Source organism: Podarcis melisellensis, assembly GCF_964234715.1.
Source record: "Podarcis melisellensis genome assembly, chromosome: 3".
In the NCBI taxonomy this organism is placed as follows: Eukaryota; Metazoa; Chordata; class Lepidosauria; order Squamata; family Lacertidae; genus Podarcis; species Podarcis melisellensis.
This window is the reverse complement of record NC_138530.1, coordinates 110,817,144-110,833,613: the sequence shown is the minus strand read 5'-3', so window position 1 is coordinate 110,833,613 and position 16,470 is coordinate 110,817,144. Positions and strand designations below refer to the sequence as shown.

The window sequence follows — 16,470 nt, the reverse complement described above, 5'->3', positions numbered from 1 at the left end:
GCGAATGCAGGCTCCCTGGCTTCAGCGATAGCAAGGCAAAGCCTCGAAGCCTGCGCTCCGGAGGCTTCCCGTTGCTTCCGCTGAAGCCAGGAGAGTCTGCTCTTTGAGGCTGGCGGGGGGAAAGCAGCGCTTCCCCCATCGCCAGCCCCAGAGGATGGGGGGCAGCAGGAAGGCGCGCAATGCCTTCCCGCACCTCCCCAACCTGCCTTTGAGGCTGGCGGGGGGAAAGCAGCGCTCCCCCCATCGCCAGCCCCAGAGGATGGGGGGCAGCAGGAAGGCGCGCAATGCCTTCCCGCACCTCCCCAACCTGCCTTTGAGGCTGGCGGGGGGAAAGCAGCGCTTCCCCCATCGCCAGCCCCAGAGGATGGGGGGCAGCAGGAAGGCGCGCGACGCCTTCCCGCTACTCTCCAACCCTCCTGCAGGCTTTTGCGGGAGATGGGGGAATTCCCCCACCTCCCGCAAAAGCAGGCAAAAGCCGTGCGCTCTTTAAAGAGGCTGCACGGCTTTGCTGGCTTTTGCGGGAGGTGGGGGAATTCCCCCACCTCGCAGAAAAGCCTGCAAGAGCCCCGCAGCCTTTAAAGAGCGCACGGCTCTTGGGGGCTTTTCCCCAAGGAGGGAGAAGGGACTGACTGGCCGAGTCAGTCCCTTCTCCCTCCTGCAGGCTTTTGCGGGAGATGGGGGAATTCCCCCACCTCCCGCAAAAGCAGGCAAAAGCCGTGCGCTCTTTAAAGAAGCTCCGTGGCTTCTGCTGGCTTTTCTAGGAGGTGGGGGAATTCCCCCACCTCGCAGAAAAGCCTGCAAGAGCCCCGCAGCCTTTAAAGAGCGCACGGCTCTTGGGGGCTTTTCCCCAAGGAGGGAGAAGGGACTGACTGGCCGAGTCAGTCCCTTCTCCCTCCTGCAGGCTTTTGCGGGAGATGGGGGAATTCCCCCACCTCCCGCAAAAGCAGGCAAAAGCCGTGCGCTCTTTAAAGAAGCTCCGTGGCTTCTGCTGGCTTTTCTAGGAGGTGGGAGAATTCCCCCACCTCGCAGAAAAGCCTGCAAGAGCCCCGCAGCCTTTAAAGAGCGCACGGCTCTTGGGGGCTTTTCCCCAAGGAGGGAGAAGGGACTGACTGGCCGAGTCAGTCCCTTCTCCCTCCTGCAGGCTTTTGCGGGAGATGGGGGAATTCCCCCACCTCCCGCAAAAGCAGGCAAAAGCCGTGCGCTCTTTAAAGAAGCTCCGTGGCTTCTGCTGGCTTTTCTAGGAGGTGGGGGAATTCCCCCACCTCGCAGAAAAGCCTGCAAGAGCCCCGCAGCCTTTAAAGAGCGCACGGCTCTTGGGGGCTTTTCCCCAAGGAGGGAGAAGGGACTGACTGCCGTTTCAGTCCCTTCTCCCTCCTGATCGAAAAGCCCGCAGGAGTCAAGCGGGGCTCCTGTGGGCTTTTGCGGGAGGTTTAGCATTGTGGGGATTTTCTTAATTTGTTTTGGAGGAATCGGTTTGTACACCGTGGTGGGGATATTTCCCATTGTATCCATTTCCATGTGCACCCATTGTTTTGTTGCATCCTCTAGAATGTATGGGATTGTGTGGCGTACTTGGTTGGCGAATGTAACTGACTCACACCAAATGTAACTGACCTGTAGAAAAGACTCTATGAATCGAAAACAGAGATGTTGCATGCACCCTTGTTAACTAAGAAAATCCTTTAATAATAATAATAATAATAATAATAATAATAATAATAATGGCATCAATTTTGTGCAGATGCTTTTAGGTTCTTTGTGTGCACACATGAATGCATGCACAGTGGATATTTGCACCCACTGTAGGATGGATGCAAAAGACCCTGTCTTAATAAAGCCCTCAATGTAGATAAATAGAATTTAAGAACTTAAGAGGACTAAGCTATAATGTCATTAATATCTGTCTCACTCTGGCTGTGTCAGTGTGTGTTTTTATCCAAAGCACTGCATTAAAAAAAGATTACCCTTTTCTGACCTCCTGCTCTTCCTTTTCCACCCAAGAGAAAAAGAGGAAAGTGAGCCAGTAGGCTGGAGCTCAACTATAAACAGACATGCTTTGAAGGCCTTGCGGTATGCTTTGTAGGCTTTGTGTTTCTTCAGCAAGAATTAGAATTCAGAGTAATGCGTCTGAGGGACTCTGTGACATTAAGGGAAGGGTAAGTCTAATCCAAGATATCCCAGGCCTTGGAGAGGCAACGAGCCGCACTCATGAAACTCATAATTAACTTGAAGAATAGTTCGCCACAGCAGGCAAAGGCCAAGAAACACCTGGGATCTCGATCTGAACCACTGGAAATTCAGGAATGCTGGCGTCCAAGTCTGTGATTCAGACCCACAGCAATATGTTTGAAATAGCTCAGGCCAAATGTGTCCACCTGCATTTACGTTTGTCTGAATATCAGAAGAGTGAGGCTGAAGCGATCAGTCACACACAAGGCTAGTCCTATGGAGACATGGCTGTGGTGGCTTAACTATAGAGGGGTCACAGTTGACCTGTGGACAGACTCCACTGAGAACTTGAAGCATGGTGTTTATGGTGAGGAGATATGGAAGCTGCTTCTGGGCACTGTTCTAAGTAGCTTATTGGTCACAGCAAACCAAGTGAAAAAATGTGCGGATGAAGCCTTTGGACTACACTAAATAAGTATAGCTCTTCCTGGGATTGCATGTGTCATGTCCCCGAGATGCCCAAATGGGAAACTCAAGCAATAATAATAATAATAATAATAATAATAATAATAATAATAATAATAATAATTTATTATTTATACCCCACCCATCTGGCTGGGCTTCCCCAGCCACTCTGGGCAGCTTCCAAAAAAATATTAAAATACTGTAATACATCAAACATTAAAAGCTTCCCCAAACAGGGCTGCCTTCAGATGTCTTCTAAAAGTCTGGTAATTGTTGTTCTCTTTGACATCTGGTGGGAGGGCGTTCCACAGGGAGGGCGCCACTACCGAGAAGGCCCTCTGCCTGGTTCCCTGTAGCTTTGCTTCTCGCAATGAGGGAACCGCCAGAAGGCCCTTGGTGCTGGACCTCAGTGTCCGGGTAGAACGATGGGGGTGAAGACGCTCCTTCAGATATACTGGACCGAGGCTGTTTAGGGCTTTAAAGGTCAGCACCAACACTTTGAATTGTGCTCAGAAACGCAATAAACAGAAAATAAAATCTAGAGAGAAAGATTGGTAGGGCGTTCGTTGGAAGGGTAGAAAAGAAGGAGCAAATTATATGCCAAAATAATAAAAACATGAATCCAGGAAATATTTGCTTAGGTTTTATTCATGTTGGAATATTACAGCCTGCAAGTTCATAGACTGTAGAAATCCACAGTCTAAGTTTCGTAAGTCCTGGTGGGAGATATCTCATGCAGAACTCATTCAAATACATCTGACAATGCTTAGATGATGATCTTTCGTTTCTTTTGCCAGTTCACGGAATCCAACAGCCACTGTTCCAAGGCATCAACATGCTCTTCTAGCCATTTCATGACATTGAGGCACTTAACCCCCAGTGCTGTCGCTTGTGCTCTTCCTAGCTTTGGGGCAGATTTCTGAGAAGATGCTTCTCTCAGTGTGCTGCACCCCTCTAGCCACTTAGTGGCAGTTGCTGTGTAGTCGGCCAATAACTGTTCTAGGATTTTAACGTGGTCTTCTGGGTGCTGGATATGAATCTTTGTAGACTCTTGCCGTGAATTGCCCACACTGTTGCCCGGGATCTCCAATGCTTTGTTGAAGGTCATGAGGTCCTCCTCCAGCCACTTGTATAGGGTAGTATTTGGGTGTTTCAACCACATGTGTGCTTTGCTGATGTTTTCTTCCCAACATTTGTCATGAAGTAGGATCTCTTTGCCCAGCTTGTAGTCAGAACCTTCCATATACCTATTATGGAGCACTTGGAGCGTCCACAAGTACATATTGAGCCATGTGGTGAAATCCTTGCTATGTTGCTCCAGCCATTCCCATAGGTTTATGACATGTTCATTCACCAACTGGTCTAAAGCCCCCAAGTGATCTTCCGTCCAGTTGTCAAGTTTCTGCAGAGGAAGATCTATGGTCTTAACATAGTCCTCAAATCTTTCTCCCATTGTCTGAAGAACACAACAGATTTAAAAGAAATGACAGTGATATAGTTGACTATATTGTGTATGCAGCATAAACCTACCCACACATATAAAGGGTAAAGGGACCCCTGACCATTAGGTCCAGTCGTGAGGTTGTGGCGCTCATCTCGCTTTACTGACTGAGGGAGCCAGCGTACAGCTTCTGGGTCATGTGGCCAGCATGACTAAGCCACTTCTGGCGAAACCAGAGCAGTGCACGGAAACGCCGTTTACCTTCCCACCGGAGTGGTACCTATTTATCTACTTTGATGTGCTTTCGAACTGCTAGGTTGGCAGGAGCAGGGACTGAGCAACAGGAGCTCACCCCATCATGGGGATTCGAACAGCCAACCTTCTGATCGGCAAGCCCTAGGCTCTGTGGTTTAGACCACAGCACCACCCACGTCCCTTTACCCACACATATGCTGTCTTGTAAATGAAAACTACTCTTTTTAGTAGCTGACCTATTAATTGAGCAAGAACTCAGGGACAGAGCATATGCACAGCTTGCAGAAGGTCCCAGATTCAATTTCCAGTTAAATGATCCTCTGGTGTCACTGTTCTCCTTGATCCTCACATTTCAATCCCCCACTTCTACAACCAATGGTTTGGATCCAGAGTACATTAACCACACTTACATAGGTCCTATAAAAATCAGTGGGACTTCAGCTGGTAATGACTAACTTTTCACATTTATTTCAATGTGAAATGACATTTATTTAAGTGTGATTACCTTGGTTTGGATCCAGTCCAAATGTTTGGTTGTACTAGAAGCAGATCTTTTACAGGAAACAAGGATTTGGAGTGGGTTGTTGGACATCAGCCTTATAAAGTTTCAGGCTACGCATTAATAAATTTTGTGATTTGTTCCTCCATTTTGTTTTAAGTAACACAAAGCATTCTCTGACCAATTGCCTGAGTGCGAAACAGGGTGGGTGGGAAGAGACTTATTAACTGATAAGAACATAGTATGAGCCCTACTAAATCAGGCAAGAGGCCTATAATCTCGTATAGCATCCCGTTTATCAACATGGCTACCCAGAACCCTCTTTGACCACATGTGATCTCTTCAGGTGGAGAGATCCCTCTCTTGCATGCATGCATTGCTGGGCACCCTCAATCTGGGGCCCAAATCACACCACTTCTGTTGTGGATAGAGAGAGGAAGATCACCTGCCTCTTCAGCCATGTATTCCATAAATCTATGCAAATCAATATATTTGGAACACTGGAATGCTTATACAAAACCAAGACATAAACATCTATTGCCCTGTATGTTCTAACAAGCCATACCTGCAGAGACTGGTACCATGAGTGACTATCAGGAGGATCTTTCCAGCTTCTCCCTGGCTCTGGGAATGAATATAATAAATAAATAAATAAATAAATGCATTTTTATTTATACCCCGCCCTTCCCAGTTCAAAAACCGGGCTCAGGGCGGCTAACAACAAATTGAAAACACATTTTTATTTTTATTTTTAAAAAATATTTATTAAGGTTTTGAAAGATTACAAAATTAAAGAAAAAAGAAAAAAATAGAGCAAAAACACAGGAAAATAAAAACAATTAAGAAGAAAAAAAACAAATCAATCCTTCCATAACTTATCTTTCAGTTACTTGTTTCCTTGACCTCCTCACACCTCCCTTTTTTGTGTTCTAGTTCAATTAGCTATTTCAGCAAATCCTTTCCATCTTTGTTTTTATCCTAATAATTTATCTTAATGTAACGTAACTTTACATTCTCACCAATTAACAATCTATTTTTTCTTAATCTTTTATAACATTTCTGCTAAAACCACGTAACTTCATTCCAACATCCTTCTAACATTCCTTAGTTTTACAATGTTTCTGTAAATAAACTTTAATTTTCTTCCAATCTTCTTCCACCGACTCTTCTCCCTGGTCTCGGATTCTGCCAGTCATTTCCGCCAGTTCCATGTAGTCCACCACCTTCATCTGCCATTCTTACCTGGCAGGGGAGACACCTTGATCATGAAAATACTTTTTTAATGACCAGGCACTTGTTGTGTCTCCTTTTCTTACAGCACTGAAAGTAATTTTCAATAGCATACTCAAAAGAATCGGTTGTCGTTTTCTGTATGAATCCTGTTCTGATTCATGGAAATTACTCTGCAGTTTTCCATAAAGAGACGTTGATTGTGCAACTTCAGCTCAAGGTGTGTTGAAATGGAGCCACCTAAGCTGTTTTGCACAAATGGAGAGATGCCCAAGAGATCTTAACAGCTGCGTCTGTGTTCTTTATTTACAGCTTTACCGCTTTTGCCAGATACGAAACATACAAAAATAACACTCTAAAAATAAACATGGCGCATACAATTTCTACATGGGAGGCGCCAACTATGGAATTCTTTCTCCCATTCACTGAGCGTATAAAGCAAACATCCCAGTTGAGCATAATGCAATGATGAATCACTGCTTCACAGCCAGAACACATTTTATCCTGTGCAAGCTATCGTCACAATCCACTCCATGCCCTGTTCCTGAGCAGTCACTATGCAAACACTATTCTCTGCGCATAGGAATGGGGCTGTTGGGTTCAGCAGTAGGAGAATCTTCAAAGAACACCCTGCTGGGATGGAAATTAAGGGATCATCTCCTATGCCTTTACAGTGGTACCTTGGGTTAAGAACTTAATTCATTCTGGATGTCCATTCTTAACCTGAAACTGTTCTTAACCTAAGGTACCACTTTAGCTAATTGGGCCTCCCACTGCTGCTGGCGCCGTGCCGCTGCCGCGCTAATTTTGTTCTCATCCTGAAGTAAAGTTCTTAACTCAAAGTATTATTTCTGGGTTAGCAGAGTCTGTAACCTGAAGCGTCTGTAACCCGAGGAACCGTTGTAATGGTTTACAGTCCAATCCTGTACATGTTTATGTAGATATAAATTCAAGCCCTTCTCATGAGAAGCTAGCAGCAGTCCCAGGGACCCGGCTTGATTCCCTGTTGACCTCCCTGGCTGCATTCCCTAGCAGACGCAGGCAAGGTCTCGATCGGCGATTCTTCTCAAATGTGAGAAGAACACACCCCTCTTTCCTGCCTCCCCCCCCCCCCAGGCAGGGGAAAGAGATAGACAGAAACGTATTTACATGCTTTTATTTCTGTCTTTGCAGCGTTACAAAAAACATGACTGCTCTCTCCATACTCCAGCAGTTGATGACTAAAACTTCCTGTACATCCTGTACAGCTCATATTACACTCTGAGGTAATTCCGGTGTTGCGCACTGTGAAATGACTGCCCCTCTGTTCCCACAGCAGTCCCAACATTCCCATCATGTTTACACTTCAAGCTAGGACTTTGCAGCAGCATTGCTTCATTATCGTAACAATATAAACCCCACTGAGCTCAATGAAACCTTGCCTGATGCAAGTATGTGTGGGACAGCAGACCTCCTCCCCACTGTGGTCCCAAGGAAGTACCCTCCTTCCCCAGTGCTCAATCTGCTCTTAGTCCCAGAAGGAAGCTTCCGTTGACACTGCGATCTAATAATTTTAGCAGGCGGAGTTAATTTTCAAGACTTGGCTGCAGCAAAGTAAATGACACTCACCAGGAATGAGCATAATGAAATGCAGTGCCAGAAGTAGTGGCAGGAGCATGGCGAATGAATGTGCACCTGTAAGTTGTGGGGAGGGAGAAAGAATTTAGCATGAACAAGACCTAGAATGCGGGCGAAAGGTTGAACGTTCCATTCTGATCACTTCAGAATCATCAACCGTCATTTTCTGGAAAAGCACCGCTAGCTGCCAGGCATACTACAGCCAAAATTAATTTCTCCCTGGCTGAAAGATCAATGTATTTATTTATTTTGCGACTGCTTTACATGAAGGCAAAGCAAAGCAAAAGCACCTCTAAGCAGCTGGCAACCTACCGTATTTTTTGCTCTATAAGACTCACTTTTTCCCTCCTAAAAAGGAAGGGGAAATGTGTGCGCCTCTTATGGAGCAAATGCTGGCTGCGCAGCTATCCCAGAAGCCAGAACAGCAAGAGGGATTGCTGTTTTCACTGTGCAGCGATCCCTCTTGGTGTTCAGAATATTTTTTTTCTTGTTTTCCTCCTCCAAAAACTAGGTGTGTCTTGTGGTCTGGTGTGTCTTATAGAGCGAAAAATACGGGGCATATTAAAGCATCCAATAGAACGTTCCAAAATTTCAAAACATTACAAAGAAAAAACACAATCAGAAGTATTCTGCCTCTAGATGCCAGTACTGATACATTCAGGTTCTGCTTGTAGGCATCTCATAGGCATCTGGTTGGTCACTGAGAGATGCTGGAAGAGATGGGCCATCAGCCTGATCCACCAGGATTTGGCAGGGATGCTGTGTTGGTCCTGTGAGTTACCCGAGAGGCGAGGTCCAAGTCCAGTCTGTGGTCAAAGGTGCAACATGGAGGCAGTCCGTAGTAGCTGAAGCTGGGTGCAGGTCAGGGATTCGGGTGAAGTCAGGAACAGACTTGCAAGCAGGGAGCCAGGGCGGGTCAGGAGCTCAGGCAGGAAAGCAGGACAGGGTTCAGGCAGGAAGTAGCAACCAACAATGTTGCTCCTGCAACTTGGGACTGGGGCTGGCCGGCTTTTATCTGCCCTGAGCCATAGGCCGGCCCCGATCCTCTGGTGACTCGCCTCTCCTGGCCTGGAGGTGAGCACTCCTCCTGCGGGAACTTAGTTCCCTCCGCCTCTCTGCCCTGAGCCTCTGCAGCTCAGGAGAGGTTGGAGGGTTACTGGACCCAGAGGCAACCTCAGCTTCCTCTGACGGGGCTGCGAGTGGAGCACCTGCAGGCAATGGGTCCTCCATTACCTCAGGAGCCAGAACAGAATCAGCTGATGCCTGCACCTGAGGATCCAGCACAGGTGAGGCTCAAGCCCCAGCCCCGGCTCAGCTGGTCCTAGAGGCGGGGACTCCTGTGCAGGCTGGGATCCCTCAGGTTCAGCATCCGAGTCCAAATCCCAGGCCATCACAGATGCAGACTCTGCCGCTTTTGGCAGGGATTGGATCCACCACCATGTGATGCTAGGCGGTCTTGCTCACATGCCAAATAGCTCAGTGTTAGAGCACCTGCTGCTTTTGTAGATGGTCCCCAGTTCAAAACCCGGTATCTCCAGATAGGACCCTGCACTGGTCTCACTTGGTTTAAGGCAGATTCCTATGTTCCTATTTTCCTAAAACCTTTTCCTAGACCAACCCTTACATTTTTGATGTACGCTCTTATTAGGTAAGAAAAATCAGAGCCTCCGTTCTATTCCTAATTGAAAAACAATAATCTTTTATCTATACTGGATGTTTTCAATTTGGCCCAGAGTCTTACTTGTGAAATTGAATCAAAGGCAGCCTTCAAATCAATGAAGGCTGAATATAAGACCCCATGGGTTTTCTTGGCGTATTTGTCAATAAGATGTGCTAAGACAAAACAGTGATCTATGGTAGATCTGCCTTGCCGAAATCCAGCTTGCTCCTTCACCAAGATAGCCTCAGCGTCCATCCAACTAGTTAATTTGATATAGAGGTGTTTTGCATATATATGTTTTTTGCCATTTGTGGAGGATCTTACGTACAGCACAGTATCTTTATATAGGTCATTAATAAAAAATAATAATCTTTTATTTATACTGGATGTATGTCTATTCCTAATGATTGTCTCCTGTTTGGAATATGATTCAGTGGTCAACCTTTATATTTAATTTCCCCCCCAAGGAGCATACAACCTGCTCCCACTCAGTCCATTAGGAATCCTATGGCCTGAAGATGCAGAACAGTTACTCCTCCCAAACCTTAACACTAAAACCAATCTATATATGCCCGAGATAGCCAAGGTGGTATATTCCTGGTATTGTTGGACTCCAACTCCCAACAGCCTCAGCCAATATGGCGAGTGGCAAGGGATGATGGGAGTTGTAGTCAAACAACATTTGCAGACTCTCCAAGTATTCCGATTTTCCAGGGACACTCCTGGATTTGTCCCAGTTTCTGATCTGATCCTAGAAGGTTCTGCTTTCCCTTAGGACGTCTCTATTTTCATCGGAGAAATGTTGGCGGGTATGGAGTTATGCGACCCCCTGAACCACTTGAAGACAGCCCTGTATAGGAAAGGTTTATAAAAAATGTTTAATGTTTTATTATGTTTTTATATATGTTGGTCAGCCCTGAGTGCTCACTGGAAGGACAGACCCTGAAGCTGAGGCTCCAATACTTTGGCCACCTCATGAGAAGAGAAGACTCCCTGGACAAGACCCTGATGTTGGGAAAGATGGAGGGCACAAGGAGAAGGGGACGACAGAGGGCGAGATGGTTGGACAGTGTTCTCGAAGCTACCAGCATGAGTTTGACCAAACTGCGGGAGGCAGTGGAAGACAGGAGTGCCTGGCGTGCTCTGGTCCAGGGGGTCACGAAGAGTCGGATACGACTAAACGACTAAACAACAACAAATATATGTTGGAAGCGACCCAGAGTGGCTGTGCCAACCCAGTCAGATGTGGGGTAGAATTATCATTATCATCATCATCATTATTGACTAGAATGTCCCTATTTTCATCAGAGAAATGTTGGAGGATATGCATTTGGAGGTCCCCATATTGGCTTCCCCTGATATATGTCATATTATATATGCTCCCTATCATCTTACTATCAAGCTGGGGGAATAGAAATTCATTTCGATATAGTTCCTCAGCATTAGAGTGGCACCAAAAAGGTCCTTACCAATTTGTGACTGCTATTAACTGAGAAATCAGGTCCTCCCTTCCTCTTTCTCTGGGTGGCCTGTTAGCCCTCTTGCCTCCTACTGCAAATCTCCAGCCTGTGCCAGTAACTACTTGATGTGTTTCTCCCATTGTCTGAAGAACACAACAGCTTTTGTTTTGTTTTGTTTGTTTTTTGCAAAAAAATTAGTTTTTACAATATCAACGACAAACAAAAACATAAAACAAACAAAACATAACAAACATAAAGCATAACCTTATTGAAAATAACAGTTATTTACTTTGTAAAACGACTTCTTCGTTCCCCCTTAGTTGAATTTCATTGCATATCCTTATAACGGTTTTCCAAATCCCAATTTTAATACCCTTTAATTAAACATTAACATCTTTAAATTTTCTCCTTCTTGTATTAGACATATTTTATCAGTTAACATAAATACAATCATAAGCCCATTAAGTATCTGGACACTATTTCCAGTTATTTTAGCTTAACAAATTTAGCTAAATAATCATTAAATTTATTCCATTCTTTGTGGTGTTCCTCCTCCTTCTGGTCGTGGACTCTTCCGGTTAGATCAGCTAGCACCATAAAATCCATCATCTTCATCTGCCATTCTTCTACTGTTGGTAATTCTTGAGTTTTCCACTTTTTAGCTTTTTTTTTTTTTAAAAAAATAATTTTTATTCATTTTACAATACAAAAATATAAAAACACATAACACAATTTTTCACAAATACGTTTTTTGGAGTTCCTTCAGCTCTTCTGCAAATCCTCCATTTTAGTCCTTCTTCCGCATTTCTTAATCTAATATTGCCTTTTATTAAAAAACCTCCTCCCTCTTATTCCTTTTTTTACAATATTTCTAATATTATTTTCACAGAGCCTCTTGCAAACCTACAAACGTTAATTGTTCATCACAAATACTTTTCAAATAGTCTACAAATTTACTCCAGTCTTCAGTGAATCTGTGGTCTCGTAGGCGTATTCCATTAACATCATTCTCCATTCTTCCATCGATGGTAATTCTTGTTTCCATTTTTGGGCTAGCAGTATTCTTGCCGCTGTTACTGCATATAGAAAAAGCTTGAAATCTTTTCTGTTTATTTCATTTCCTACCATTCCTAACAAAAATGCCTCTGGTTTCTTAACAAATGTATATTTCAACATTTTTTTCAATTCGTTATATATCATTTCCCAGAAGCCTTTCACCTTCTTACATTCCCACCACATATGATAAAAAGTCCCTTCCTTTTCTTTACATTTCCAACATTTCTTACACACTTTATACATTCTTGCTAACTTCACTGGTGTTATATACCATCTATATACCATTTTCATAACATTTTCTTTTAATGCAGTACAGGCCGTAAATTTTAACCTTTCGTTCCATAGTTTTATCCATTCACATAACTGTATATTATATCCAAAATCTCTAGCCCAATGAATCATAACCAATTTAATTTCTTCATCTTTAGTATACCATTCTAGCAGCAATTTATACATCATCGATAACATTTTAAAATCATTATTCAATATCTCTATTTGAAATTTCGATTCTTTTTCAACATAACTTTTTTCTTTTAATTCTTTTTTAAACATTTCATTAACCTGATAATAATGCAACCAATCATTAACATATTATTTAACTTCCTCATAGGGTTTCAATTTCCGTTTACCTCCTTCTTTAACAATCAAGTTCCCATATGTTACCCAATTCCCCCTCATATTGATCTTCTTTACACTCATCACCTCTAATAGAGACAACCAGTGTGGTATCCTTGGTTCTAATAGGCTTTTATACCTATCCCAAACTTCTATAAGAGATCTTCTGAAGATGTGGTTTTCTTTTTTCTTTTTTAAAATAATTTTTATTCATTTTCAAACACATAGTAAAAAACAAACAAAACACAAGACACAAGACAAAAACATACAAAACATTTAAATCATAATCTTCTTTTACTACATCTTCTTTCCTCTGACTTCCCCATACCTCCCTTTCGCTGCATCCTTGTTTTACAGTTCTTTAGCAACCCATTAGTCAATTTATCTACTAGTTCCCTTTCATTAAATTTCCTTAAACTTATTAGTTACAGCTGTAATTCTTTACTTCTTACCCCTTGACATCTTAACACTCCTCAATTTTACAACAGTTTTTAAGATATATTATATTTATATTTTAAATTTCTTCCAATCCTCTTCCACTCTCTCTTTCCCCTGGTCACGGATTCTGCCGGTCATCTCTGCCAGTCCCATGAAGTCTGTCACCTTTATCTGCCATTCTTCCAGAGTAGGTAGTTCTTGCGTCTTCCAATACTTTGCCAGAAGAATTCTTGCTGCTGTAGTAGCATACATAAAAAATGTCCTATCCTTCTTTGGCACCAATTGGCCGACCATGCCCAGGAGAAAAGCCTCAGGTTTCTTAGGAAAAGTCCACTTAAGGACTTTCTTAATTTCATTATAGATCATTTCCCAAAAGGCTTTAATCTTTGGGCAGGTCCACCAAAGGTGGTAAAAGGTACCTTCGGTCTCATTACATTTGAAGATGTGGTTTTCAAAGCCTTTGTGAATTTTTTTCTTATCACACCATAAATATGCGTGCCAACCAAATCTGTTATCAAATCCTTCCAAGTCTAACAATTCTCCATTTTCTAATCTCATCCACTCCTTCAACCAACAGAGGCATGATGCTTCATAATACAATTTCAGGTCTGGTAGGGTGAAGCCTCCTCTTTCTTTCACATCTGTTAACAACTTAAACTGTATTCTTGGCTTCTTACCCTGCCAGATATACCTGCGGGAGGCAGTGGAAGATAGGGGGGCCTGGTGTGCTCTGGTCCGTGGGGTCACGAAGAGTCAGACACGACTAAACAACTAAACAACAACAACAAGAGATTCCTTGTCTACTTCCTTGGCTGTCTGCCGTGAGAGGGGGGAGGGTCAGAATTCAATGAACCTGACACCAAATGATAATGAATGTTCAATACAGACATTGTCTAACCTCCATATTAGCTTGGGCAGGCAAAACTGGATGACTGCTCAGTAAAAAGGTCATCTGGAGAAGCCTCTAGTGTGGAAGCAGAACATACATGCTTTGAACTTGAACAGGGATTTGAATGTGGGTCTACCAGGTCTAAAGTCTACCCAACCAGCCTTGGTCCAGTATACCTGAAGGAGCATCTCCACCCCCATCATTCTGCCCGGACACTGAGGTCCAGCGCCGAGGGCCTTCTGGCGGTTCCCTTGCTGCAAGAAGCCAAGTTACAGGGAACCAGGCAGAGGGCCTTCTAGGTAGTGGCACCCACCCCATGGGACGCCCTCCCACCAGATGTCAAAGAGAAAAACAACTACCAGACTTTTAGAAGACATCTGAAGGCAGCCCTGTTTAGGGAAGCTTTTAATGTTTAACATATTATTGTATTTTAATATTCTGTTGGAAGCCACCCAGAGTGGCTGAGGAAACCCAGCCAGATGGGCGGGGTATAAATAATAAATTATTTTTATTTTTATTACTGTTATCCCCCCTCCAAAAGATTTCACCTTGTTCTGCTTTTTTGCTTTATAAACCTCCTGGTTATGCACATCCCCACTTCCTCATTCACCACCACCTACAGCTTGAGAAAGACTTCTGCCTGGGAGTGGGAGAGCAGCTGTCAATCAGAGTTGACGATACGAGGCTAGACAGATCCGTATGTCTCACAGTAAGAGGCCCTATCATCATAACCTAGATATAGCGCGGCCTGCTAAACCTCAGACTTGAAAGCCTAGGCAGAGTTGCGGGAGCCATGCTGCCAGAATAAACCACCAGCATCTGTTCCCACTCCCAAATTTCCACAGCACCCTTGCATGTCTTGCCTCTAATGAGCCTTGCAGAGGCCTTCGTGCCTCATTCACTGAGGATGAAGAATGCACTTTGCATCTGCTCTCTGGCTTGTGAAGACAAGTTCACTGAAGTTCTGTGTGGGAAGAGGCAGTCGTGCATGTTGTTCTCTTGGCCCCCAATGCAGTCATTCCACTTACTTGTTATGAGAGAGGGAGAATTTTTTTTCTCTAACCACCTTCTCCACACCGGGCTTCATTTTATACACCTCGGTTGTGTACTTGCTTACTTGCTTTTTCCTGTCAGAAATTTTCCAATGCCTTGAAGGTCACAAGCTTTTCTTGTGAGGAACTGCTACATTCTGGAGTTGGGTGAGAAAGTAGGTACTCATTGTACCCCTTCTCTGTACAGTGGTACCTCGGGTTACATACGCTTCAGGTTACATACGCTTCAGGTTACATACACTTCAGGTTGCAGACTCCGCTAACCCGGAAATAGTACCTTGGGTTAAGAACTTTGCTTCAGGATGAGAACAGAAATCGTGCTCCGGTGGCGTGGCGGCAGCAGGAGGCCCCATTACCTAAAGCGGTGCTTCAGGTTAAGAACAGTTTCAGGTTAAGAACGGACCTCCGGAATGAATTAAGTACTTAACCCGAGGCACCACTGTACAGCCTTTTTGATGTTACTCTTTCTTAATGGTGCCTGGAACACCTTCAGGCAGTGGTGCCTAACATACCTGTGGCCAGGTCTGGATTTAGGTTTGATGAGGTCCTAAGCTACTGAAGGTAAGGGTAAAGGGACCCCTGACCATTAGGTCCAGTCGCGGACGACTCGGGTTGCGGCGCTCATCTCACTTTATTGGCCGAGGGAGCTGGAGTACAGCTTCCGGGTCATGTGGCGAACCAGAGCAGCGCACAGAAACGCTGAAAGCCCTTTATATGTCCAGCTGTCCTTTGTCAACAACAAATTGTCACTGTTTTTTGTGTTGCATATATGCCTGGGGGCCAGATCTGACCCAATCGCCTTCTCAATCCGGCCTGCGGATGGTCCGGCAATCAGCGTGTTTTTACATGAGTAGAATACGTCCTTTTATTTAAAATGCATCTCTGGGTTATTTGTGGGACATAGGAATTTGTTTGTTCCTTTCCCCCCCCCAATAAAGATATAGTCCCCCCCAAGGTCTGAGGGACAGTGGACCGGCCCCCTGCTGAAAAATTTTGCTGACCCCTTCTATATGGTAATTTATGGCCCTAATAGGTATCTAAAGCCATTTGCACATAACAAATATGTATTTTATCAAAATAATTGTTGAACTGAAATACAATTAAGAAGAAGTATATTAATAGTGCAATTTTTGGGGGACCCCCAAGAGAGTGGGGTCCTAAGCTATAGCTTGTTTAGCTTATACGTAAATCCGGCACTGCCTCTGGTCTTCCCCAAAGGGGTAGCATTCATTTTTAAGTCTCTGTTGCCCAAAGCAGGAGAGGCCAGTTCAGGTGGGAGAAGTTGTTCTTTTGCCATTGCATGGCTATAGTCCTTTCGGTGTCCTCGCCACTCAGCTCCTAAGCAACACCTCCATCTTCCTCCTGACGTCAGAGCTGCGCTGCTGGTGGGACTCATTACACAACCACTCATGCAGCCCCATCCATCTCTGTGGCTTCAAAGTTGGGAAGAAAGATTTCTGCTCATTACACTCACCAGAGAGTGGTGTTGAGTGTAAGAGTAGTGAGTAGCTAAGAACATCAGTTCATATATATATGACTGACACCCTTCTTAGGAAATTAAACCAGTGCCCAGACTTTAGCATTCAAAAGCTTTACTTGCATAAAGCTATGGTTGTAGATGAAT

The 16,470-nt window shown here is 44.2% G+C and overlaps 1 protein-coding gene across 1 annotated transcript; it reads right to left on the bottom strand.

Annotated features, from left to right (window-relative positions):
- Positions 1-3,264: 3,264 nt before the first annotated feature.
- LOC309367192 (uncharacterized protein) lies at positions 3,265-10,895 on the bottom strand. The gene is made up of 4 exons (XM_081906575.1): positions 10,806-10,895; positions 7,668-7,733; positions 5,395-5,453; positions 3,265-4,090 (listed from the first exon to the last, which is right to left on the bottom strand). The coding sequence occupies exons 2-4, from the start codon at positions 7,714-7,716 to the stop codon at positions 3,401-3,403; spliced, it is 798 nt and encodes a 265-aa protein (XP_081762701.1). The 5' UTR covers positions 7,717-7,733; positions 10,806-10,895; the 3' UTR covers positions 3,265-3,400.
- Between the last annotated feature and the right edge of the window lie 5,575 nt (positions 10,896-16,470).

Excerpts from the sequence above, each read along its gene's own strand:
- LOC309367192 (XM_081906575.1), bottom strand. The coding sequence starts at position 7,716 with ATGCTCCTGCCACTACTTCTGGCACTGCATTTCATTATGCTCATTCCT. Across the intron at positions 5,454-7,667 it reads TTTCATTATGCTCATTCCTG|AGCCAGGGAGAAGCTGGAAA; the intron begins GTGAGTGTCATT and ends ATTCATTCCCAG. Across the intron at positions 4,091-5,394 it reads CATGGTACCAGTCTCTGCAG|ACAATGGGAGAAAGATTTGA; the intron begins GTATGGCTTGTT and ends TGTGTTCTTCAG.